Source organism: Drosophila hydei, unplaced genomic scaffold, assembly GCF_003285905.1.
Source record: "Drosophila hydei strain 15085-1641.00,03,60 unplaced genomic scaffold, DhydRS2 tig00008139-arrow-pilon, whole genome shotgun sequence".
NCBI classification, from domain to species: domain Eukaryota; kingdom Metazoa; phylum Arthropoda; class Insecta; order Diptera; family Drosophilidae; genus Drosophila; species Drosophila hydei.
The window spans coordinates 737230-760904 of record NW_022045847.1 but is presented as its reverse complement, the minus strand read 5'-3'; the positions used below and the strand labels follow the sequence as shown (position 1 = coordinate 760904).

The following is a 23675-nucleotide window of genomic DNA, read 5'->3' as shown; positions in this document are numbered from 1 at the left end:
CTTAGGCTTAGAAAATTTGATTTCCGCTGGTTTTTAGGGTTTCAAGACTGTTGCAACTACAACGGACTCTGTCCCGGTCTGTTTACGTTACGTAATCAGCTTTTTCCCTTAAGCAAATAAATACACAAATGGGACTAGCGAAACTTGTGGACTTGATCTTGACTTTGTGGCCAAAAACAACTCGGCGAAAACCACAACGCAGAAAAAAGGAAAAACTCTTGGGAAATACCTGGCAAAGAACTGATTTGGCAAATCGAAATGAAAATTGCACCTACTAAAAGTTTCGTATTAAAAATCGTTTCAACTTTTACTTTCTGGCACACATTCGAATTGGCCAAGCGAAACAATTTGGTTTCATTTTGAAAAAGCCAAAACAAAACCAACAAAACTGAGAAAATTGAAACTAAAAGTAGTTTATTCGCTTTGATGTTCATCTTAATGCCAAGTGCAAATAGCTTTGCATTTATATCCTTAAATGGCCATCTATTAGAGAACCAACCCATTAGAAGACGAAATGAATAGAAATACTCATGTGACTGCATAGCCCCACTTCTCTATAGACTACAAATAAAAGCCTTTCTAGCAATGATGAACAAATTTCTCTATCTTTCAGCGTCATTTGAAATGCTTACATTTGCTGTACGTGTAAAAAGAACATAAACACAATATTAACAATAAACTATTCGAGTATATAAATTTTCGTGTTTTTAGATGGTATGATCATGAGGTTCTTAACGTAGTTTAGAAGGCTTAAATTTCCATATTTCTGTTATTTTTGCAATTGTTATTATTAGAATATTGCACATAGTTTGAAAACTGTTATTTCTAAATAAATTTGGTAAATTTGGGTAATACAGCTTCATACACCATTGATTGATTGTCTGGGGATTTGAGCCTGAAATTATTCAATTTATCTGCCAATACTTTCTCATTAAAGTTCGAATATTTTACTTCAAGGCAAACAAAGTATACATTCAAGGGCTTCAATAAGAACACATCAGTTACACAAGCCGCTATTCCCATAGGTGTTTAGCACGAGCTACGGCTTATAATTCCCAATTGGTTCTGCCGACAACAGACAAACATCACTTCAAAGCCATTAGTCAGGATGGTATTAGCTCTTTTTTGCAAACTTGTAACCTTCCGGGCTTAACCCAGCTGAGCTTAAGTCAGCAGAATAAATTATTTATAAAAAAATTCCTAATTATTTGCAAGCTAACAATTTCACGCTGTGCCTACCATAAATAATTCACATATATAAGAGGCAATAATTAAGAAATGAGGTCAATTATTATGCTAATTTCTTAGCGCGCTATCGCTCTCGCTCTGGCCTTTGCTCTCTCGCGCACACTCTCGTCGTTGCAGTGCATCCCAGCTGTAATTTTGCTGTTGCCAAATAATTTCCCATAAACTATTGACCAAATGCCTCACTGCCAGCTTAACAGATAGATATATTTATAATATATAGGCTTATACTAATTCGAAATTTGCAGTAATTTGTATACAGTGAAAGAAAGAATAAATCCGTTTGAGTACCCTAAATTATTGCACACTGCTGTTCGAGTGTCGAGCGAAATGGAACGAAAGGAGACTGAAAATTAACAATGTCAACGCGGCGTATGAGCAATTTTCCACATTACGTGAACTTGTCTAGAAAAGAAAACAGGGGACAAAAGCGTATCAATGTTTGAGTCATGCCATTATGATAAGTAAAGCAAGAATATATTTTGTATATATGGAAAATAAAATATATAAAATTAAACGAAACTAAAAAGCTCTCGATATTGTATATTGTATAGCCTATATGCTATGTATATTTAACCTTAACATATAGCAGCCACCTTCAAAGCGCAAAAATTTTCAAATACATTTACTCAAGAATGATAAAAATAAATATGTGCTTGTATGTATATATGTATTTTACGACACTCGGATCATATATGTATCTGTCTATCACTCTCTTTCGCGCGCGCTCTCTCTCTCTCTTTCTCTCAGTAGCTCTATTTTCATATGTATAATATATCTATAAGCAATGCCCTGCTGGTCTTGGTCTATCTCTCGGCATTACCCACGCAAATGAACTTGAAAATTAATTGTTTGCCTCATAATTACAATCATGCATGAACATGGATGTACATAGCTCTGTATATAAGCCAGCTATGTATACAGATGATATTGTGCCCATTGCCAAGTAGGTGTTGTGTTGGCTTCTATAATGTATTTGCCTTTCAGACATTTCGTTTGTTTATAAATTCATTAAAATGTTTTTGCCAACGTTTTGCGTCTGATGCGCGTTCTTTGGAAGCCCGAAAAGTAATAGGCTTATTCAGCGCACACCTTGAAACGAGACTCTTAAAGCTTTAACCGGGCATAAAATCAAATTCAGCGAGCAGCGAACTGACTCAGTTATATTAAACTCTTTCTATCTAAATCAAAATGTGCAAAACAATTTGCACCTTATAGCACGTCATCACTCACTGTCAATGACCATGACAAATTTGCACATCCATCTACTGCGTTACACGATGGTCAAGGACATTAAGGTCAGCATGCAAATGTCCAATTTTGGATGCACTTTTGCCAGTCAGTGGAATATGTAGTCATAATTTGACATGATTGATGATAACAAGCCGCGAAAAGCTGGCAACGAGTACAGTTCACATCTCTATCATTTAATAATATTTTTTCGTTTCCTTCAGCTTTTCGCTGGCAGATGTGTTCAGTGTTTAGTTTTCTTTTCTGTTGTCAGTCAAATCGACACATTTTATGGACTTTCAAACACGGTTGCTGACAGGTGCACTTTATTGAGCTTAATTAGTGGGGATTAGCGATAGGCGCGTGACTAATCAGAACTGGCAAATCTGGTAAAACTGTATTTTTCACAGTTTGCGAGCTAAGACTTCCAAATTTGGCATTTGAGCTACTGTAAAGATCCTCGTTAAAATCGACGGATCCACTTGCTACTTGTTTTTTCCTAAAATTTGTAGTTTTTTATATTTTATTTTATGCTTTTTTTAATTAGCAAATAATTATATTATTTTTATAATTGGTATTATGCAGTCGGTTATATCCAACTGCAACGTTCATACTCACGTTTCTCTAAAAACAAATAAATGGCTTATTCTGGATGAAAATGGCAAAGCTTTGCTGGTATCTCCTTAGGTGCACCCCCTAACCCTCTGTGTTTCCTTTCAGGGGCAAACACTTCCTCGATTAACAGTTAGATTAGCACTCTATTGATAGGGCGCTGACGTCACAGCGCACAGCAGAGAGTCACATCCTGTTTATTTTGTTGGCATTTTAAACACGCCAAATGTAAAGCACAACCATACACCTATAAACAAATGGGCAGATGTAGAGATATTTGCATGTCCGTCGAGTATTCCATTCATAAATAAATGCCGCGACGTAATTGGCCAATAAAAACGAGACAACAAAAATGTAATAAAAAAATAAATAAATAATATTAAAACCGAAAAATTCACAAACGTATGACAGCATTTTGGACAATGTTTTGAGGCGTTTGGCACAAGTGTTTTGAGGGTCTTCAAAATGCCCAATGCCCAATGCCCAATGCCCAATGCCAAATGGCTTAACTTAGAGCAGAAATTGAACGTTGTTGTTATGATTATAGTTTCTAGTTTAATTTATATTTATCTCAATTCCGTGTTGACAATGTTGTCTAATTTTTGCTAGTAGCATGTCTAAATATGTATTTTTGTTGTTTTTAAATTTTCTTTGGCTTGCACATCATTGTGTTTTAAAAATAGCATCGTTTTCTATATATCGAAAAGATTTATATGTCTTAAGGCCAGCTTTTTTAATAATGTTTTCCCAAATACATTTCTGAAAACAGAACAGGAAAATACTAAAAAAAATGTTTTCCTTCGCCTCTATACAGCTGACGTCAAGGGATTATGTTTTTGGTTAGCTAAAATATTGTGAGCAATTTAATTATATTCAACTGCTGAGATCAATAGACAAAAATAATAGACAAACGACAAAGACCGTAAGTGACTGCACAATAACTGAATTCATAGACCAATCTGACTTCTAAATAGATCTGAATATGAATGCAACATTTTTTCAACTTGCCATGTCCCACTGGTCGTGGATTCTTAATTATAAATCAATCTGCATATAAGCTTAAAAGTAGCCTTAAAAGTAGTAGAAGATAAAGTACCTTATCTTCTTTCTCTTGCAGTAGTATATACGGATATGTATTTAAAATTAAAAATCTCTGGCTTCAATAACGGATGTTCAATAATGTATTATAAACCTTGTGAAAAAGCTGTATACTTCTTTCACATAGTTGAGGGAGCATAAGCATAAAGTTCAAAGCAAATCAATATGATTGCATTTATATGATAATAAATTTCACTTTTTCTGAAACACAATTTCCATTAAATGCAATGAAGTATGACGCGCGAGGAAATGCAAATGCTTGATTTTCCATAAATTTATTATTTTCGTTTATTTATACTTTTTGCTTTTTTAGCTTAGCATTTTTATGCTCTGCGCCGAGAGATAAATTTATGAATGGATAGGATAATAATAAAGCATACAATGAAATATGTTTATGACAAAACAAATGGCAGTAAAGCGTGAATAAAGCTATGCAAAGTGAGAGTAATGGCAGATTTTATTTCCTGTTTTTCTTTTTTTCTTTTTTCAGTATTTGCCTTGTGACTTGTCGTCTTCTGAAAGCTATGCAAGGGCAATTCATTTTTGATGTAACCAGCCACTCTCTACGGGATATGCGAAGCGGTAATTGAGCATGTTCTTTGTGCAACTTTCGCGGTGCCCTAATTCTCGACGGCATTCACTTGAAATAATTTGCAGAATTCACCTTCAACGTGATATATTCAATTTGAACTCTTTGCCTCATCTGCTATGCCAGGATGTACTTCGCAGTCTGCTCCTAATTTACAGCAGATTGTAAGCAACTGCAGTCTCGAGTCTCTGGTCTCGAGTCTCGCTTGCATAACTCAATTTACAGCAACTAATGGCAAGCATATATGACATTCAATTGACACGAACATATGCTACTGCAACAGTAATAGTAACGAATGTCACCCTAGTGTCCAACAGGCTGGCTGGCACAGCTGTTTATTATGCAAGTTTGTGTTGAGGAGTCTTCAAGGCGATGTTAGTTTGAATATCTGGCCAATTACTCGGTCTCTAGTTAGCTGCAGCGACAGGTGCCTTTGAATGCAATTGAATTAGCGTTGATTTGAGGCGAGCCACTTCTCAGATTGCCAACGAATGTGCCAGCAAAGCATACCACACTATATAAATAGCAATTGTCCTGCGCATTTCCACTTAATTGTTGGCTATGTACACATAAATTGGCTTGGCTCAATTAACAGCCACTTACGTAGGCAATAAAAGGCGGCCGAGTGCTCTCTCCCTGATTTAAGCCCAAATTAACTTAAATGGCTGACAGACACAGGCATTCCATCCGTTGCAATACAAACTGTATCGGCGTACGCTGCGTATGCGTTATAATTGAATATGCTCGCTCAGATTGTTTCGCCAGTCTGCTGGAGAATTTAATTGTATTTGCTGCCAACTACAAACTTTATTATTTTATGCACTTTTTTATTAACAAATCAATTAACTAGCTAAATAAATAAAAATAAAATACAATGGCGAGCAAAATAAATTGCTTTTACCACTTGTACAGAGATTGAAATATAGAACGGAACTTTAAAATATATAATAATACATTATAGCAGATATATATATATAAATATATATATTATTAAGCTTATAAAGTTGCAGATTCCATAAGTTATCCATCATTGAAGCGTGTAAGAGTCTGGGTAAGGTGCTGAGCATGTTAATTTTATTAGCTGTTTCCTCAAGAACCGTGACTAAGCGAATCTTGAAAACGTGCCATAGCAAATTAAATGTCAACAGTTTTAGACAAATAATCACAAATTTTCTTTCACTTGGCCGCCCGATTGTTGATTTAAACCAAAAAGTGATGAAAACTTCGCATCAAAAGACGAGCCAATCTATTGACATATTTCCCCAGAGGCAGCTGAAAAAAATCAACTGATTTTGCTTTGCGGCTGGCATGAATTATGAGGCGCCAAGTGTCTGCCGCATTGCAAAATGTCAACATTGGTCGTTTGCTTCAGGGCATTTGCCCACAATGTGCACAGTTATCCATGAAAACTGAAGCCACCCGGTGCTAACCACAAATTCGAATGCAATTTACATGAAACGCACGACGGGGCGTATACTTGATGTGAGAAATGTTCAAATCAATTCGAGTTCTTTGTGAAGTAATATCAAATGAAATAACGTAGCAATCCAAAATAAAGACAAGACTTTATTTCATTTTAAAGAATTTCCAATAAAATTAAGAAACAACTGCACAATATTGAGAACATATATTTTTATCTTTAATATGTAGATAAACTATTCTAATAATTTGATAAAATTCGTAAATGGTGTTTCCTCTTTAAGCGCGACCAATTAGAATCCAATTTGATTCAGTTTAAAAGATAATGTTCCATCCAACAAAAAATATAATTTTATAAGCATAAAAACATTACTCTATATATCCAACACTCGCACAATGTCATTCTTTAAAGCTTAGCTAACTACTGAAATCTTTATTCACAGGCCATAAATATTGCAAAATTATGCCAAACGCTAACTAAGTTGAAAACCTAAGAAGGCAAAACAAAATCGAGTCTTTGCTAAGATGTATGGCCTACTGCTGGAAAATCTATCCGAGTACATCAAGTCTGTGTACGGCGAGGAGAAATGGGAGGACATAAGGCGGCAGGCGGGCATCGATTCGCCTTCATTCAGTGTCCATCAGGTGTATCCCGAGAATCTGCTGCAAAAGCTGGCCAAGAAGGCGCAAACGGTTAGCAATAAAATAAAAACAAACAAATGAAAATTTGCAAAAAAAAACATGAATTTAATAAAAAAAAGAAAATAAAATATACATAAAATATATATATTTATATTTATATTATTTATTATTATATTATTATTATTTATTATATATTAAAATTTACCTATTAAATTAAAACAATTTATTTAATATCCCTATGTATATCCAGGTTCTAGGGGTGTCGGAGCGCGAGTTTATGGACCGTTTGGGCGTATACTTTGTAGGCTTTGTGGGTCAATATGGATACGATCGGGTGTTGTCTGTGCTGGGCCGGCACATGCGTGACTTTCTCAATGGTCTGGATAATCTGCATGAGTATCTAAAGTTCTCATATCCACGCATGCGCGCACCCAGTTTCATATGCGAGAATGAGACCAAGCAGGGTCTCACGCTGCACTATCGATCCAAGAGGCGGGGATTTGTGTACTATACGATGGGGCAGATACGTGAAGTGGCACGCTACTTCTACCACAAGGAGATGCACATTGAGCTGGTCCGTGAGGAGATTCTGTTTGATACAGTGCACGTGACCTTTCAACTGACATTCGATAATCGCGCCTTTACACTCGCCTCCCTGGCCATGACCCGTGAGGAGAAGCACTTGCCCATCAGTGCGCACGTGCTCTTTGAGATATTTCCGTTTTGCATCGTGTTTGGGTAAGCTACTGTGTGCATATATTACATAAATCTCCAAAGGGCTTTAGCTACAACTGACTCTAATCCCTGCTTGCAGAGCCGACATGGTTGTGCGCAGCATTGGTAACTCTTTGATGGTCATATTGCCCGAGCTATTAGGCAAGAAGATTACAGCCTGGTTCGATCTGGTGCGCCCGCTAATTGCATTCAAATTTCAAACCGTATGTGCTTGCCAGCTTCTCCCTTGCTCTGACTGACCCTCTAATTAACTGTACCTCATTAGATACTCAATCGCACCAACAACATATTCGAGCTGGTTACTGTGGATCCGGTTACGGAGCGTCTGGATGCGCAAAATGAGGACCTGCTGCTGCATGACGATGGCAGCGAGCCGGAGAAATCTCTACGACTGAAAGGTAACTCAGCACAGATTAAAACTTGTCAAATCTAGATACTGCAAAATATCTTGAAAATATTTCCAATAAACTAACTTTTCTATAGCAGAGCAAAAATAGCTTTAGCATGAGGGGCAAACGAGATGCACGACTACCTAAATATGATTCCATTTAACATATTTTAACTATCCTTTTCTAGCCACATTTATTTTTCCATAGGAGTCTTGCAGTTCGTAGCAAGAAATTATTTAAAATGTTCTATGAAATTAAATAATTTAGGCAATGTATTGCAGGTCAAATGGTTTATATGGAAAACTGGCGGATGATCATGTTCCTGGGCACTCCAGTAATGCCAGATCTGACGTCCTTGATCACAACCGGTCTCTATATCAACGATCTGTCCATGCATGACTTCAGCAGAGACCTCATGCTGGCGGGCACACAGCAGTCTGTGGAACTGAAATTGGCTTTGGACCAGGAACAGCAAAAGTCCAAGAAACTGGAGGAGTCGATGCGTAAGCTGGACGAGGAAATGCGACGCACCGATGAGCTTCTATATCAGATGATACCCAAGCAGGTGGCGGATCGTTTGAGACGCGGCGAGAATCCCATAGACACCTGTGAGGTGAGTCACCTGACCTTCCCTTACATCTGCAGATTGAAAGAGACAATTATGAACTTAACATGCAGATGTTCGACAGTGTGTCCATATTATTCTCGGACATAGTCACGTTTACTGAGATTTGCAGTCGTATTACGCCCATGGAAGTGGTATCGATGCTGAATGCCATGTACTCAATTTTCGATACACTCACCGAGCGCAATTCGGTCTACAAGGTGGAAACAATTGGTGATGCATATATGGTAGTGGCTGGAGCGCCCGATAAGGATGCTAATCATGCCGAGAGAGTCTGTGATATGGCGCTGGATATGGTCGATGCCATAACCGATCTGAAGGATCCTTCAACGGGGCAGCATTTGAGAATTCGTAAGACCAACTAATCCTATATAAGGCTCCATACGTTCTATATATATCCCACATTCTTCTTTATGTTCGGAGCAGGTGTGGGCGTTCACTCGGGCGCCGTTGTCGCCGGCATTGTGGGCCTTAAAATGCCGCGATATTGCTTATTTGGCGATAGCGTCAATACCGCTTCCAGAATGGAGTCCACCAGCATTGCCATGAAGGTGCACATTTCGGAGTCAACGAAGGTGCTGATTGGACCCAGCTACAAAATACTCGAGCGTGGCGAAATCGATGTCAAAGGCAAGGGCACCATGAAGACCTACTGGCTGGAGGAACGCGAGAATCGCTTGCCGCTGCAGCTCACCTCTGGACTGCAGTTGCATCCCATGTCAGCTGCACCGCCGCTAACACCCATACCTAAGGCCATTTTGCCGGCGTCCAAGCCCCAAACACCCATGGCACCGCCGCCATCTGAGCCACCGCCGGCGGCTATGTCGAATGTGGTGTTGGGAGCTAGCGGTGCTTTGGTTGCGGCCACAGCTCTGACTCATCATGCTGGAGCCACTGGAACGTCTACAGCTGATGAGCGGAGCAGTCGCATCTACTCGCCGGTTACTTTCAAGGATGTGGCCAGAAGAAGCATAGCCAATTCACCAGTGCGGAATAGCGCCTGTTATCCAGAGCAGAATAAGCGTCGCGAATCCCGTTCCAATTCCACTGGTCACGTTTTCATGCGCTCGCCCAGCGACATCTTCGGCTCACTTATACTGGACACTGAGGAGTTCCTTGAAGACTTGCAAAGCGCCCGAGGCCCATTAACCAGCAGCAGCAACAACAACTGTGAATCGCCATGCGGCTTCAGTAGTCCTACGCCACCATTTCGCATTGGCAGTGCTCCGCACAAGCCACGTCCCAGTAATCCGGACAAGTTTACACCCGAGGAGCTGGCCGCCATGGATCAATTGACGCCTCCTTCAACTGCGCCGGCACGGGAATCAGCCACATGCAGCAGTGCAAGCGTAAAGCCCTCCACATCCCACGCATCATTGGAGCGAGACAAGGCCAATAAGCTGAAGTAAGTGTGGCTATGTAATATAGAGCGACACCACCTCCACTCTAATTAGAAAAATCACATTTTCCACCGGCACCACCCTGGAAGCGATCAATCTGCCCATTGCTACGGCATCAAAGGAAGCATGTGTGGCTACAGCTGCTGCTGAAGCGGCTTCAATGCCCAAAACTTGTCCCATGCACCGCAGCAAGTCGCCGCCGACCTTGGTGGGCACAGCGCCAGCCGTGGTGCAAGCAAGCAGCAGCAACAGTCGACCTGTTAGTAAGGATTCAATATCGTCCATTTCTCTGCATTCACCACCACCACATCGTTCCAATTCCGCGCCAGCAAGGTTAGGTTCTCTTAAAAAATTAAGTTAAACTTAGTAATAAAAATAAATTTTTTTGCAGACCCCACTCCATGTCCAAGGCAGCGCGCAAAGCGTTTCTTGCAGCCAAACAAACAAAGGCCATGGAGAAGCTGGACAAGATGATTGAGGAAGCGCAGGAAGTAGAATCACAGTCGGTGGCCAAAGCGGCCAATGTACGTCTCGCCATTTTCGGGCACGACGGTGGCGGCGATGATCTGGCTGCAGGTGGTTGTCCACTATTTCTGCCACCCCCACCACCACAGGCACTGAGTCGCACTATGCCTAGCTCCATATCCGATTCGAGCATTTGTAATCATGGGTAAGATACTGATCCGTGCGCATCAACAGCTTAGATTCACGTAAATCCTTGTAGACATAGTCATGCGCCCAGCTGCCATCATTCACTGCACGATCCAAAGATGAGCAATAGCCAGAGCTTTCAGCATGCACGCAGATCTGGTCCCATTACACATCAGTGCTGCAGCGGATTCGGAGGTCATGGCAATGGAAGACACTCGCATCGCATGCACTCCAACGCCTGCAACCTACTATAGACCCGTCGAATCGGAAAATCTTTGGTTCCAAGTCATATCGTCTATATGTACGTCAATGTGCTTTTATAGAGTATAGTCAGCAATTCTGAGCTCCTGAACTGTAGTTAGCTGTTGATTCTCATATACGAGAGCAGTTTGAAATATTTCAGGCGTAACTAGACTTAGTATATTTGTTTAATCAAATATATATACTTCATACTATAACTGATATAAAACATATATTTTTTTATTCCACTTTCTAGTTCTTCAATTAAGCTATTTTTCTTCCAATCCTATATTTTCTACTATATTTTTAAGACGACTCGTATATTATAATATAATATAAATCTACAGTATATTTAATTAAAAAATTAATTATTGAAATTTCTTCTTTTGTCTGAAATAATATTTATTGAAATAACTTTACTTTACTACGAAAATCAATTTTTCATTTCATTTTCTTTTTTTCAATAATTTTTTTAGCTTTTCATTTATACGGTTGGAAATGTTTCAGACTACTTTCGTATATATATAGTTGATGTAAGTCATAAATAAAAATACATAAACATAAATAACTGTAGCTAGTTGAAAGGCTTTTATGTCCATGTCGATTAAAAATCACTGTATAAACTATTAAAATACAATAGCTAAATACATGTTTGTGAATGTACCTCAATCAATGTTAAACACAAGATTCAAATTTCTGAACCTCTCGAAAATGACAATACAAAAACCAGTAAAACAAAACAAACGAAATTCTTAAATTAAGGCTTCAAACATCCTGATACCACCTAACACATAAATGTAGACATAAATGTGCTCAAATATCTTGAATTCTACACATATATATATGTATTAAAAAGATACATTAAATTGTATTAAACTATGAATGTGCGAGTTTAAGTAAATGCTTTAGAAATATCAAGACTCAAATCTCTTGATTATTTTTCTAAAAATTCAGTTTAAAGTTTATATTTGTGTATCCAGAAATGGATACATAATTTTGTGGCTTAACATAAAAACCTCAAAAAAGCACTTTCTAGAAATCGAGCATATATAGAATTGAAAGCAAGGCCAAAAGCGACGCTAAATGTTGCTTAATTATTATTAATGGGCAGCTCTTAGCAATATATATATATATATGTTAGGTCTAAAAATTAAGAATCGGTTTACATCTGGAGTTTGTTTGCTATGAATCATACCTAGCCCGACCATCTAGAGCATAATTAAAATGAATGTCAATCGAACAATCTTAACATACTTAGGAGAAAAAATATTGTATGTACTTAAAGACACGTTCCACTGTTTGTTATCAATTTGAAATGCATACTATTTTAGAAATAGATACTCTGCTTACAATGTAATAATTATAAATATGAATTTCGAAGTTTGTTTGCGTTAAATAATTATTGAAATAATTGTATAAACCAAAGATCATAAAATGGTCACATATTACATATATATCTATATATATTAATGTGCCTACTATTTAATTTAGTGTGTACTTTGTTTTAGTTAATAGAGCTGTTCTAAATTGCACTTTAGCATATCACATCTCAAATAATTGCAAGCATTAAATATGCAAAATGCAAAATGAAAAGAAACTAAAGTTAAAAATATATAGCTATGTATGTACTTCTGTGTAAATCACCACATGTTGAGCGTAGCAATTTCTTAAAGGTGACTAGATTTTTTTGTTTCCTGCGGTGGGGTTTTTTGGCTTAAGTACTGTCGGTAGCAATCATTTCATCATTGGAGTAGATGATGGTGCCATCCAGCAGCTCGATTGTCTGTATGGTGGTCTTGCAATAGAAACACACTTTCGAATTCATCATATGTTGCATAATGCAGTCGCTGCAGGATTGATGTTTGCAGGGCGTAAAAACGGCAGTGATTGGCTTGGCACAGCAAATGGGACACAACGAGTCCTCCGAGGGCAGCGTTATATCTGAGAGCAGACTCTGTTTGATGCGCAGACTTTCGATTAGATGGCGAACATCTTCGATCTCTGCCGGGGAGACATGCGTGGGATCTAAGATAGATGATGGGGAATGATAATTAAAAGAGAAACTATGTATAAACAGTGATTACAACTAACAGTCAGAAAGCGCAAACTTAATGATCGGTGGATCAGCGCGTATGCGCTTCGAGTTATTGAGATGTGGCAAGCGTACATCATTGGTTAGCGGATCAATGTGCGGTCGCGACGAAGGATCAAAATTGCCACGTGGTATCTCTTTTTGCTCCAAGAGTGGCGTTCGTATCTCGCCCAGCGCAAACTCCAGCGTGGCAAACTGAAAACTGGGATCGGTGAGAAAGGCACGCGATATGCGAGTCACCTTCTGCGGTGTAACATCACTATCCATTTCACGGCGCAGCAATGCCATCAATATGCCCAAAGCAGCACTAATGATCGGAAAGTGGGTGACTGCATTCAGATCGGCCGAACACATGTCCACCACAAATTGAAAGCAGCCGGGTGGTACAGTGACACGTGAGAGTACCTGACTGATTAGCTGGCAAATACGATTTAATAGCAAATCACTATTTGGCCGCGACTCATCGGTCACAACGTCCGGCGCAACGGTTATAATCATTTCCAGGCAACGCATCAGCGAAACAGTAAGCTCAAAGCACATGGAACATATCTTTAATTGTTTTGGTTCAAATAGCGTATTCTCCTGACGCTGAGCAGTATTTTGTATCTAAAACAAAGAATTGTTGTACTGTTAATGTAATTAAAAAAGAAATTTATAGATGTTAAAAGTTTACCTCTTGCAAAAGCAAAATAAATTCGGAGAAAGCCCAATTTAATTGACTCAGCACAGAATTGAGGAAAGTCGTAGCAAATGGCTCGTCCTCATATAGCTTAGATCCAATTAGTCGTTGATAATGCTTGGATGGATTTGCCGGCGCCACATTGTGCAGTAGTCCAGTATGCGTTTCGTTTCTCGAACGACTCCGGCACAAACCCTGATGTAAGGGCTGTGAACCACCTTGCCAAACGCTGGGCTGGCGTGCATCTTTGAAAGCATAGCCCTCCCCTAACCAGAATCGCAGTAGCAGCCAATTACTCTGGCCCCAAGCTCGATTCTCGTATGGCCGCAAGAGAGCGCGTACTAAACACGATTGAGCGCGCTTTGAGCTACGTTCGAGAGCACGCACGCCCGCCTTGTGGCATGTGAGGGTGCCCAATGCTTGCAACAAGGAATCCTTGCAAGAAGCAAGCACAATTCGCGAATCCGCTGAATGTACTGCCAAAAATTCGGCCGCAGCATTCAAACTACATTCGGCATCCGACACGTCAAACTGTGAACGCATATCGTGATGACTAAAATCCATCACACTATCCAACAAAATGGGCAAAGTATTTATGTAAACCTCTGGCACAAATGCAAAGAGTGGACCCATGCTCGAAGCGGTCTGTAAAGTAATGAATTATAAATTATGCAGCAATACCAATTAGAAGTATAAATAAATAAAGTAAAATCTCTGTGGCCTGCCTGCCTACCGTTAATGACCGCAGGATTCGTTCCAGCAACCATATCAACAACAATCGTCGGTGATTATTCAGTGCTACGGCTCGAAGCCAAACTTGTTTCCGTGCCAGCGATATGGAGCGCGCCTGTCGATATAAACAGTAAAAATATGAATGGAACTCCAAATTTGTCGTTAAAATTGACTATCTCTCGAAAAATAGTTGTTAATAATTTAATAACCAAATGAAAGACAATTTTAACCAATGCACTCACCGCGAACACATTTTGTCGCTGACTAAATTTGGCGCGTAACTCCGACATCACATGCTGATGATTCTCATTCATACAGACATTCGTATGCTGTTCAATTGCTATGAGCCGACGCTCAATATCCTCGCGATAGTATTTTGTCTCTTTGAGAACTTCATTCAGTGTAGCTATTTCATCCCGTACAGCTGCTACCTTAATTATATATTTGTGTCCGGCAGAATAGTAGAAGAGTACGCAAATATCTAGTAGCTCACACACACTAGCTTCAGAAACCAAGTTGCCGGGGGCTGCATCCAAAGATTGAGGTGTCCGCGGATTTAGAAAGTGGGTAAATGTGGAATTATTAGCACCCTGAGTGTGTCCAATTACCGCAACATTGTTGATATTCTCGCCTAATAGATAAAGCGTAGTATCTGAAACGTTGTATATCACCAAAATGGAAAGAAAATAAACGAATCGCCATACATACCCACTTCATTAACTCTTATAGAGTTACGATCCTCATCATAAATTTGCTGAGCTCGTTCTGAGCCCAAATATGTGTCAATGTCCCCTCTATGGACTTTACGCAGATGCGACAATACGCCGCCAACTCGATCAAAGTGCATGTAATCAAATGTGCCATCCAAAAAATAATCGCAGTTTACCTCCATTGAATGAGTGGGCAGCTCATCCTTAAACAGCGTTCGCACCTGATCGATTAAGATACAGACAAAAGCTAGAGCCACCGGCGGGTCCAACGGATGCTGTATGCTGGATTGCATAAAGAAAAAGGCGTGGAATGGCTGAAAAATTGGGACAGGATGTAATTCAAGGTTTAAACTGGCTGTAAACATCGAACACTTACCCGTTGCTCCATACTTAGGTCTATGACATAGCGTCGCATTTTGCTTAAAAACAGCTTCCGACTAGAAGGCGAATCGGATCCACCATCTGAGTTGATCATCAGCGTGTTGAGCAGGTCCTTTTGAGCTGCGTACAAGCTTTCTGTAATCTTGCGTACTTTTTCTACAACATTAAAATATTTATCCTTAGGTCCATCAATTCCCTCCGTCCAAGTCATATAGTCCGGCAGAAGCTCTTCCATTATATAAAACTCCAGCGGATGTATGTACAAAAAGAACGCAAGGCTGAAATTATAATAAATTAAATTCATAATAAATAAAAATTAATTACAATTTATTGAGCTTTTTAACGTAATAAAATAACTCTAATTTATCTTTTAAACCGAAATAAAATATCAATCAATGAATTAATAAAACTTAAAAAGGAATTTAAGCTCTAAATTCAATTCAATTTAAACAGTTAAATGAATGCTAATTGAATACTTAATAAAAGAAGAAAATTAAAACAAACATTGAACGAATTATTTAACAAATTCTTTGATAAATTACCAGTGTTTCTTGAACAGTTTTCCCTCCAGCAAATATTTGCGCGATTGCTCATGCAAACAGATACAATGGAGTGTGCTTAACGTCTGCCGATGCTTCTCATAGTCCACGCCCTGCACAGTGTGTGAGTAGGTGGCCAAGAGGGCATTCACTAGCTTGCGCAGCACAAACTTAACTTCATCGGCCTCCATGAAGTTCCAGAACAAGGACAATAACCCCATTAATACACTATGTGGATTTTCCTTCTCAGCCTGCAGAGTGGTCATGTGTGTGATCCGCGACAACAAAACGTCCTCGATTATGTAGGGATCGAATACCTCGTTCGTGAAACGTTCAATAAGTAGCGTTGCAAAAATGCAATAGACTGTCTTCTTCGTTGACACCCGTACTTCGCCTGCCACGTCGTCTTTGTTGCTGGCCTGAGCGTTATAGTGCGAGAAAATGCCCGCCAAATTGAGGAGATAGTCCATAATTAAATTTGCACGACGAAGCTTGAGAATGGGTCGTGCCATCAGGGGCTGAAAGCCGGCGACTGGATAGACAAACGGGCGATTGCCAAAGTTCGCCTGTACACCTTGTGTGTACCCTAGCGAGATAGCGGGAAAGAATGTGATACCTGGTCCTCGCTGAATCTTGTCAAATGCCACACCCATGGAGCGTCCATTGCGATAGTATTCAATTACCTCCCTATCGACGTCAATGGTGACACCGATAATATCACCAATTTGCCACTTGTCGCCGTACCTATTAAACATTTATTGTTATTATCAAGAGTTCTTTTTAAGGGAGATTTTATCTTACTTTCTGGTAGAGATGTGCCAGACCTGTTGTTTGCTGCCATCGTAGCCATAGCTGTGCTTAGTGTCACCTACACCGCTATTCTCATTAAATCCACAAGTGCTGCCCGCCCAGCCCATTTGCATAACACCCTTGGTGTGTAGTTGAATCTAGGGAGGCAAATAACGCTCCAATTACAATATGTCGATAGCGCTTTTATCGATAATAACCCAAACTCCTATAACTGTTTACGACTGTTTCATGTCATTGACCGTTGGCCAAGCAACCACCACTAGCAAATCATGCCCAACTATTAGACAGTAATGGCTTAATGATTACCTCATACATCCAACGGCCGCCATAAACGCAACAATTAGCCCGCACCGTGTTGAAACTGCCTTGCGAGCGCAAGGCCAATCTGTCAGTAGACACACGCACAGTTGTCGTATAGTCTACATCGAATATAGCCAATTCGGGACCAATACGCGCTTCTGTCTCCACATAAAGTTTGCGTATTTCCTCATTGCTGTCCGTTTGAATCTGCTGGAATTTATCGTCCAGCCAGTTCCGCACAATTGTCATTTGCCTGAAAAGGATATAGCTTATAATATTGTCTGTATCGCTAAATAACTGACAACTGTGGCAACGCACTTTGTCACGGAGAGCTCTTCAAGCTTTGGCGATCGCGGGTCAGGTATAGTGGAACAATTCGCTCCTTCCAAATCATCTTCCAAGTCAGAGTTGTAGTTATCCTGATCCAATTGCTCAAATATGTCTTCATTGAAAACTTTCACGAATAATTTTGAAATCGACATCTTTGCAGGGTTAGTGTTTGTAATACATCGCTTGCTTTATGCACACATACATAGCCATTTACATATTTTTATGTCCGACAATCCGACTCGAGTTTGATTTAAATATAATAATCCTTTTGAGAGGTGTGAACGTATGCTGGCTGTTCGAAAAATACCAAAATTATAGCAATTGTGGAACAGCTGATTGCTTACAAATCAGCAAGCCGATAAATTATGGATAGCAATCAACGAGTTTGACAAAAACTATAAAAGATTGACGCGTTACAATACTACATACAACTAATTCAAAACATAATTAAAATTAACCGTCCGAAAAAATAGGCAAAATATACTAACATTATATCGGCAGAAAACAGCTGATAAATTGACTTATCGATAAACTAACGAAAGGAAAAAAATATTGTTGACGCGTCACATTTCAGATTGATCTATTTCAATAAGATTAATTGAAACAAATATAAAATAAATTATTAAAAAATGAGTAGCGACTGGGATGAGATAAAACGCTTAGCCGCCGATTTCCAAAAGGCGCAGCTAACGTCTACGCTGCAAAAGTAAGTGACTGACAAATAATAAATTGGCTTAACAGCTGTCTTATATTTTAATCTTTGGTCAGACTCTCGGAACGGAATTGTATTGAAATAGTGACCTTGCTGCTTGAAAAGCAGCTGCTGGATGTTGTTTTTACGAATGATGGAAAAGAGTATATAACACCCGACCATCTTGAACGTGAAATACAAGATGAACTTTATGCAAATGGAGGTCGTGCCAATCTTGTGGAGGTCAGCAAAACTCTTAATGTGGATCTATCGCGGATTGAAACACTGGCAGAGCGCATTGCAGCAGAGGATCCACAGATCCATCTGATGCTAGGACAGCTAATCGATGAAGACTACATCACGCACATTGCGCAGGAGATCAACGAAAAATTGGCGCAACGTGGCGAAATTTCCATATCGGACTTAACATCCCAGTTTGATTTGCCCTCGGAGTTTCTGCAGCATAATGTTATGGAGAAGCATTTGGGAAAGCTCATTAAGGGTCGCCAGGATACCACCAATCCGCGTGTATTCTTTACCCAAGCGTACATTCAACGCTGTAAAGCGAAGATACGCGGCGCACTCGCGGCAATCAGCAAGCCCACGAATGTATCTATAATACTGCAGCAGATCAATGTGCAAGAAAAGATCTTTCACTCGTTGCTTGATGAGATCCTACCCGCTGGTCAGGTGACATCAAAGCAGGCCAACGCACAATATGTGCCTCATATTTATGCAAAGACGCAGGCCGAGTGGGTCAACTCGTTCTACAAACAGAACAGCTTTCTGGAATATGAGGCTATCAACAAGTTGGGTATATCCGATGCCAAAGCCTACATTCGCAAACAGTTCCCCAACGAGCAGTTCCTATTCCTCAAACGTGTGGCACTCGGTGCACATATAATTGAGCTTACGGTTGTAGCAGCTTTAAATGAATGCAGTGCAACAAAGCAATATCTTGATTTAGCTACCATATTGCCATCGAATTTGTCGGAGGATGACATTGAGGAAGCCTTCGACGCTGTGATGGCCCAAAAGCAATGCAATCCGAGTCATTTTGTTTTCCTGGAGAGCATAGGTAAAATATTCGATTGTTAACTTAGCTAACTTAGTCTATATTGCCTTTTGTAGTCTTCTCTCAGGCATATCTTACGCAATTAATACAACCTTGTCAGGACATGGCCCACGGCCTGGCCAAAGCAGCCATCGACAACGGTGTGTATCAGCAATATATAGTGGAAAAGACGCTGGCGCAAAAAGGTAGCGCTTCGGGAGCCACCTATGATGCGGATGATGATGGCAAAGTGGATAAGCGCGATGAGCGTCGGAAAAAAGCCGCTTCTGGCAAGGCAGGTGGTGGTGCGCAAGGCAGAGAGACGAAAACAAAATCAACCAAGAAACATCAGCGTGGCCGTGCGGCTGCTCACAATCATGACAGCGAGGATGATGAGGAGACATCACAACAATCAACAGGCAGTTCGCGGAAGTCCGTTAGGGCATTAGAATTGGTCAAGAATTCAGATATCATAAATCTAATCAAGACCGCGCTAGAGGAGGAGGGACTCGAGCATCTGGCCAAGCCAATTGCAGCACTTTACGTTAAGTATGCTACGCACATTCATTTTTTTAGTTTATTATTAATGCATTTTATATATTTGCAGCCAATTGAATCAGGCGGCTTTAATTAAGGCGCAAGAGCTGTATGAGGCAACACCGCAAACGAATCGACGCCAGACACATGCTGCCATTCAAGAACGAGTAAACACGCTGCTGGTGGACATACGCCTCTATGAGAAGGGTATAAAGCTATTCCATATGGAGACGCAGTCGCAATTGGTCAAGTATTTGCTCAAATCTCTAGGGAACGAAATTTGCAATGAGCTGACCCTCTATGTGGCAGCCGAATGCAGTCTGTCGGTCAAATCGACCAATCTAAACGTCGATCAACGCATTAAACTAATACAAGAGTGTGGTAAATTAAAAAATATCTATTTATAAATAATTCAAATATATTAATATCTTTTAAAATCATTCACAAAACAGATGCACAGTACCGCAACGCTTTACTTGAACAAAACAAAGCCCTAAACAAGAACATTGAGGACTTCGAGCTCGCTACGGAGGCGGTGCTAAAAGCCTGCAGTATGATCGTAAAAAAGGCTGATAAGAAAAAGGATCGCGCTCTTATTATCAGTCACAAAGAGAAGCTCATGCAGCAGCTTTTAGAATGTCATGAACCCGCTCTTTTACTTCATCTAGCAGCTCTAATACTCTTCACCACAATCACAGGCTGCATTCTGCATGCGTCCGGCAAATTCGTTTCGACCATCCTGCAGCACATTCGAGCTACTCTAAATGAGTCACAAAACGCGCTCCTCCTGCGTTATCATGGTAAGGCTGAAGCATTTAAGCTTCCGGTTTATATTCGATCACGTAGATATCGGGCTTATTTCTTTTTATGTTCTTACTTTAATATTGATACATCATAATTTTTTTGCAGATCTTGTTCTGCAAATGCTGCAACAAGCAACGCCTGACAGTCAGGAATTCAAGTCTCTTAACGAACAATTGCAAACATTACAAGGGGAGGTTGTGGACCTCGCTCAGAACTATTCCCGAGCATCCGTATCCAAGGCTGAATAACCTTTTATTCAATAAACTAATAGACCCCGGGAATCCACTCTGGATAAATGTTCAAATTGAATTTCACTTTAATTGGTTATGGTCTTATGGAATTGTTAAGTATTGTGTATATAATTTAAAAATGGTTTTTATTATTGCTATGCACAGAAGTGTCCTAAATACAATCAAAGTAGTTTTTTAAAATAAAAAAGTTCTGCATTTTGTATCACTTTTGTATCATTCCAATCGAAACAGTATGATTTGTCCCAATTGAAACGGTCAAATTTATATATATGCTAGACAAGATTTTCTAATTGAAATTTGGTCTTAACCATTCTGTCTACCTAAAAAACTCATAAAAATTCAATTATATAATTAAACATGCTTATAAAGGTATTTACAATCTGTTCTCATATAAGTTTAAAGACCGAATCGTGTCAAGTATGAGCGACGTTTAATAGAGCAGCCAGTTATTGCGGGAGTTGTTTAATACTATGCTCTCTATTTTGTTTATCTGGACTATTTGCTTATGCTTCGACATACCAAAAGCCAATACCATACCACAAGCCATCATTGAGCTAAGTATAAATTCTGATAAATGTGTAAGTTGTATTAATTATTTTACTTTATAAGCTATGTAGTCTTTGTAATATTTGCTTGGCCTTGTCGCAGGATTGCCTAAAAATAAATTAATATATATGTATATAATGTATATATAATTAATTATAAGTTAATTATCATTTTTCATTTACTTACATAAGTAGTGGATTGGTGGCATCGCAATTGTCCAAAGTTTGTCGTATATAGCTAATGAATACCTCCAAATTCTTTAGCGTATCGCTGTTCGTCAGCAGCCAAACTGTTGGTAATGTATTCACAATAATAGAGACTTTGCTAATAGCATCATTTGGTGTGCACACCCGCATGGCCATTAGTAGATAGCGATTCAATAGAGCTCCAATTGCTAGTTCTCTTAGGGGTTTGTCTGCCAGTATTCCCTGCCAGCTAAGAAAGTTGCGAAACAGTTTAAGGCCACTGCAAAACTGACGTTGAAAGAACGAGCCTTTCGCCTCTTGCACCCTAGAATTTAGGTTTTTGCATAAATTTAAATATATTTATATCTCTATGATATAAATACGTGCTCTACATACTGTTTAGGAAAAATGGGTATGAAAACATCATTTTCGAGTGCGAGTCGCATGCGTTCCATGATTGTCTCAAAAAGCTTTTTCAATTGCTTATTGCTGCTGTTGAGCGGGAATTCGCGAGTCAGGCGGTTGATGAAGCCAACCAGACGTAGCGTTTGCGTCGTGGACAATGGATCCCAACATTCCGCGACCAGAGCTTAAATATTGAAAAAAAATACTTAATAAGTTACTATAAATTATGCTAGTGTCATAATGTCTTACAATTCACTTTAGGCAATACAATCTTTTCTATAAGCGAAGGCACAAGGTTGAGATCCGGATCCTGTTTGAGTTGTTCAACCGATTCATTCGACTGACAAGCGTAGAGCATACAGGCTTGATACCAATGCATCGTCTCAATATCTGTATATTCCTCCAGCAACGGTGACCAGAGGAGCAGCTCGTGACGTACAAGTGGTGCAAGCAACTTGGGCAGACAAAGACTGACAAACGCGTCTTGATACGAACCCATATCCGTTTTACGCCATGCATAGAACTTAATGAGTATCAGATCAATTTTACAGAAATCATCGTTAACGTCTTCAAATGCCTCCGCTGCTTGCGTCTCGATCAACGCTTTCGTTGCTAAGCACTGTTCCTGTTGTTGATCGGCTATCTCATCATCGCTGGACATGCCATCCAGATGCGTGGCTAACAAATAATTTCGCTCACGTTCGCAACGCCGACGCGTGCGTCGACCTTCCCGCTCAGCCGCTCGACGTACTTGCTCCTCGTATTCCGGTGTTCGACGTGCTGCTGCTAACACAGGTTCTGCGAATTTTAAATAAACATAAACCGAGTAAAAAAATAAAATTGTTTCAGTTCCCTTACTTGCAGCCTCCGCCATTTCCTTTGCCTGATCGCGGACATCTTGCCGCCTTCTATTAACCAAATAGCGTTGATTTTTACTATAGAGTTGCAGGGCGCGTTTCTCCAAATCATTTATTAACGATGACTTGGCCGCCAGACAATCGATCAAATCGTTCACATAACATTTGATCTCCTGATAGAATTTATATTTAGCCGCCGCCGTTGGCGCATTTTGTTTGCACTCGTTTTGTTGCAGCTTCAAAGATTTCAGCTCGGCCTCAATGCGCGCAACGGTCGCATTGTGCTCATCATTCCGCTCTCGCAGTTCTGTGAGACGCATTATAATCGTGGAACGCATCTCCTGCGGTGTACGCAGAGCTGTAGCCTTTGATTTCTCTCGCTTGGATTTGGTGAGAGTCGAACGCAGAGTGGCTGCCATTGCATTATTCTTGTCTAAGTTGGTCTTAGCATAGGCCTGCTCCAGCAACGTCGCAGTCGATGGCGGCACTAGAGCTGTATGAGGCAACACCGCAAACGAATCGACGCCAGACACATGCTGCCATTCAAGAACGAGTAAACACGCTGCTGGTGGACATACGCCTCTATGAGAAGGGTATAAAGCTATTCCATATGGAGACGCAGTCGCAATTGGTCAAGTATTTGCTCAAATCTCTAGGGAACGAAATTTGCAATGAGCTGACCCTCTATGTGGCAGCCGAATGCAGTCTGTCGGTCAAATCGACCAATCTAAACGTCGATCAACGCATTAAACTAATACAAGAGTGTGGTAAATTAAAAAATATCTATTTATAAATAATTCAAATATATTAATATCTTTTAAAATCATTCACAAAACAGATGCACAGTACCGCAACGCTTTACTTGAACAAAACAAAGCCCTAAACAAGAACATTGAG

General features: G+C 39.8%; 4 protein-coding genes across 9 annotated transcripts; 2 read left to right on the top strand and 2 right to left on the bottom strand.

Annotated features, from left to right (window-relative positions):
* Positions 1–1439: 1439 nt before the first annotated feature.
* Positions 1440–11007, top strand: LOC111598603 (soluble guanylate cyclase 88E). Of its 5 annotated transcripts, none has more exons than XM_023313921.2 (11): positions 1440–1709; positions 6637–6886; positions 7086–7573; positions 7650–7773; positions 7836–7968; positions 8241–8572; positions 8638–8935; positions 9011–9989; positions 10039–10317; positions 10376–10654; positions 10709–11007. In XM_023313921.2, the coding sequence occupies exons 2-11, from the start codon at positions 6719–6721 to the stop codon at positions 10887–10889; spliced, it is 3261 nt and encodes a 1086-aa protein (XP_023169689.2). In that variant the 5' UTR covers positions 1440–1709; positions 6637–6718; the 3' UTR covers positions 10890–11007. The 5 variants fall into 5 exon arrangements, with proteins under 5 accessions (XP_023169689.2, XP_023169692.2, XP_023169691.2 ...); XM_023313924.2 differs by lacking the exon at positions 1440–1709 and adding an exon at positions 3723–4009; XM_023313923.2 differs by lacking the exon at positions 1440–1709 and adding an exon at positions 5182–5201.
* Positions 11008–12350: 1343 nt separating this feature from the next.
* On the bottom strand, positions 12351–17707 carry LOC111598632 (E3 ubiquitin-protein ligase RNF123). Of its 2 annotated transcripts, none has more exons than XM_023313974.2 (11): positions 17437–17707; positions 17125–17371; positions 16810–16955; positions 16012–16752; positions 15465–15747; positions 15087–15402; positions 14621–15030; positions 14380–14493; positions 13641–14291; positions 12967–13573; positions 12351–12900 (listed from the first exon to the last, which is right to left on the bottom strand). In XM_023313974.2, exons 1-11 carry the CDS (start codon positions 17598–17600, stop codon positions 12590–12592), a joined length of 3990 nt encoding a protein of 1329 aa, XP_023169742.2. In that variant the 5' UTR covers positions 17601–17707; the 3' UTR covers positions 12351–12589. The 2 variants fall into 2 exon arrangements, with proteins under 2 accessions (XP_023169742.2, XP_023169743.2); XM_023313975.2 differs by having other exon boundaries at positions 14621–15009.
* Positions 17708–17996: 289 nt separating this feature from the next.
* Positions 17997–20844, top strand: LOC111598634 (E3 UFM1-protein ligase 1 homolog). Its single transcript, XM_023313978.2, has 6 exons — positions 17997–18154; positions 18217–19217; positions 19271–19742; positions 19801–20111; positions 20183–20530; positions 20640–20844. The coding sequence occupies exons 1-6, from the start codon at positions 18078–18080 to the stop codon at positions 20780–20782; spliced, it is 2352 nt and encodes a 783-aa protein (XP_023169746.2). The 5' UTR covers positions 17997–18077; the 3' UTR covers positions 20783–20844.
* A 244-nt stretch (positions 20845–21088) lies between these two features.
* LOC115483699 (PAX3- and PAX7-binding protein 1-like) lies at positions 21089–23354 on the bottom strand. Its single transcript, XM_030225761.1, has 6 exons — positions 23330–23354; positions 22780–23271; positions 22171–22719; positions 21913–22105; positions 21518–21841; positions 21089–21439 (listed from the first exon to the last, which is right to left on the bottom strand). The coding sequence occupies exons 1-6, from the start codon at positions 23352–23354 to the stop codon at positions 21388–21390; spliced, it is 1635 nt and encodes a 544-aa protein (XP_030081621.1). The 3' UTR covers positions 21089–21387.
* Between the last annotated feature and the right edge of the window lie 321 nt (positions 23355–23675).

Excerpts from the sequence above, each read along its gene's own strand:
- LOC111598603 (XM_023313921.2), top strand. The coding sequence starts at position 6,719 with ATGTATGGCCTACTGCTGGAAAATCTATCCGAGTACATCAAGTCTGTG. Across the intron at positions 7,574-7,649 it reads CCGTTTTGCATCGTGTTTGG|AGCCGACATGGTTGTGCGCA; the intron begins GTAAGCTACTGT and ends CCCTGCTTGCAG. Across the intron at positions 7,969-8,240 it reads GAAATCTCTACGACTGAAAG|GTCAAATGGTTTATATGGAA; the intron begins GTAACTCAGCAC and ends AATGTATTGCAG.
- LOC115483699 (XM_030225761.1), bottom strand. The coding sequence starts at position 23,354 with ATGTCCACCAGCAGCGTGTTTACTC. Across the intron at positions 22,720-22,779 it reads GGAAATGGCGGAGGCTGCAA|AACCTGTGTTAGCAGCAGCA; the intron begins GTAAGGGAACTG and ends TAAAATTCGCAG. Across the intron at positions 21,440-21,517 it reads GCCACCAATCCACTACTTAT|GCAATCCTGCGACAAGGCCA; the intron begins GTAAGTAAATGA and ends ATTTATTTTTAG.
- LOC111598634 (XM_023313978.2), top strand. The coding sequence starts at position 18,078 with ATGAGTAGCGACTGGGATGAGATAAAACGCTTAGCCGCCGATTTCCAA. Across the intron at positions 20,112-20,182 it reads TAAACTAATACAAGAGTGTG|ATGCACAGTACCGCAACGCT; the intron begins GTAAATTAAAAA and ends TTCACAAAACAG. Across the intron at positions 20,531-20,639 it reads GCTCCTCCTGCGTTATCATG|ATCTTGTTCTGCAAATGCTG; the intron begins GTAAGGCTGAAG and ends ATTTTTTTGCAG.
- LOC111598632 (XM_023313974.2), bottom strand. The coding sequence starts at position 17,600 with ATGTCGATTTCAAAATTATTCGTGAAAGTTTTCAATGAAGACATATTT. Across the intron at positions 17,372-17,436 it reads GAAGAGCTCTCCGTGACAAA|GCAAATGACAATTGTGCGGA; the intron begins GTGCGTTGCCAC and ends TATCCTTTTCAG. Across the intron at positions 16,753-16,809 it reads TGGCACATCTCTACCAGAAA|GTACGGCGACAAGTGGCAAA; the intron begins GTAAGATAAAAT and ends AATGTTTAATAG.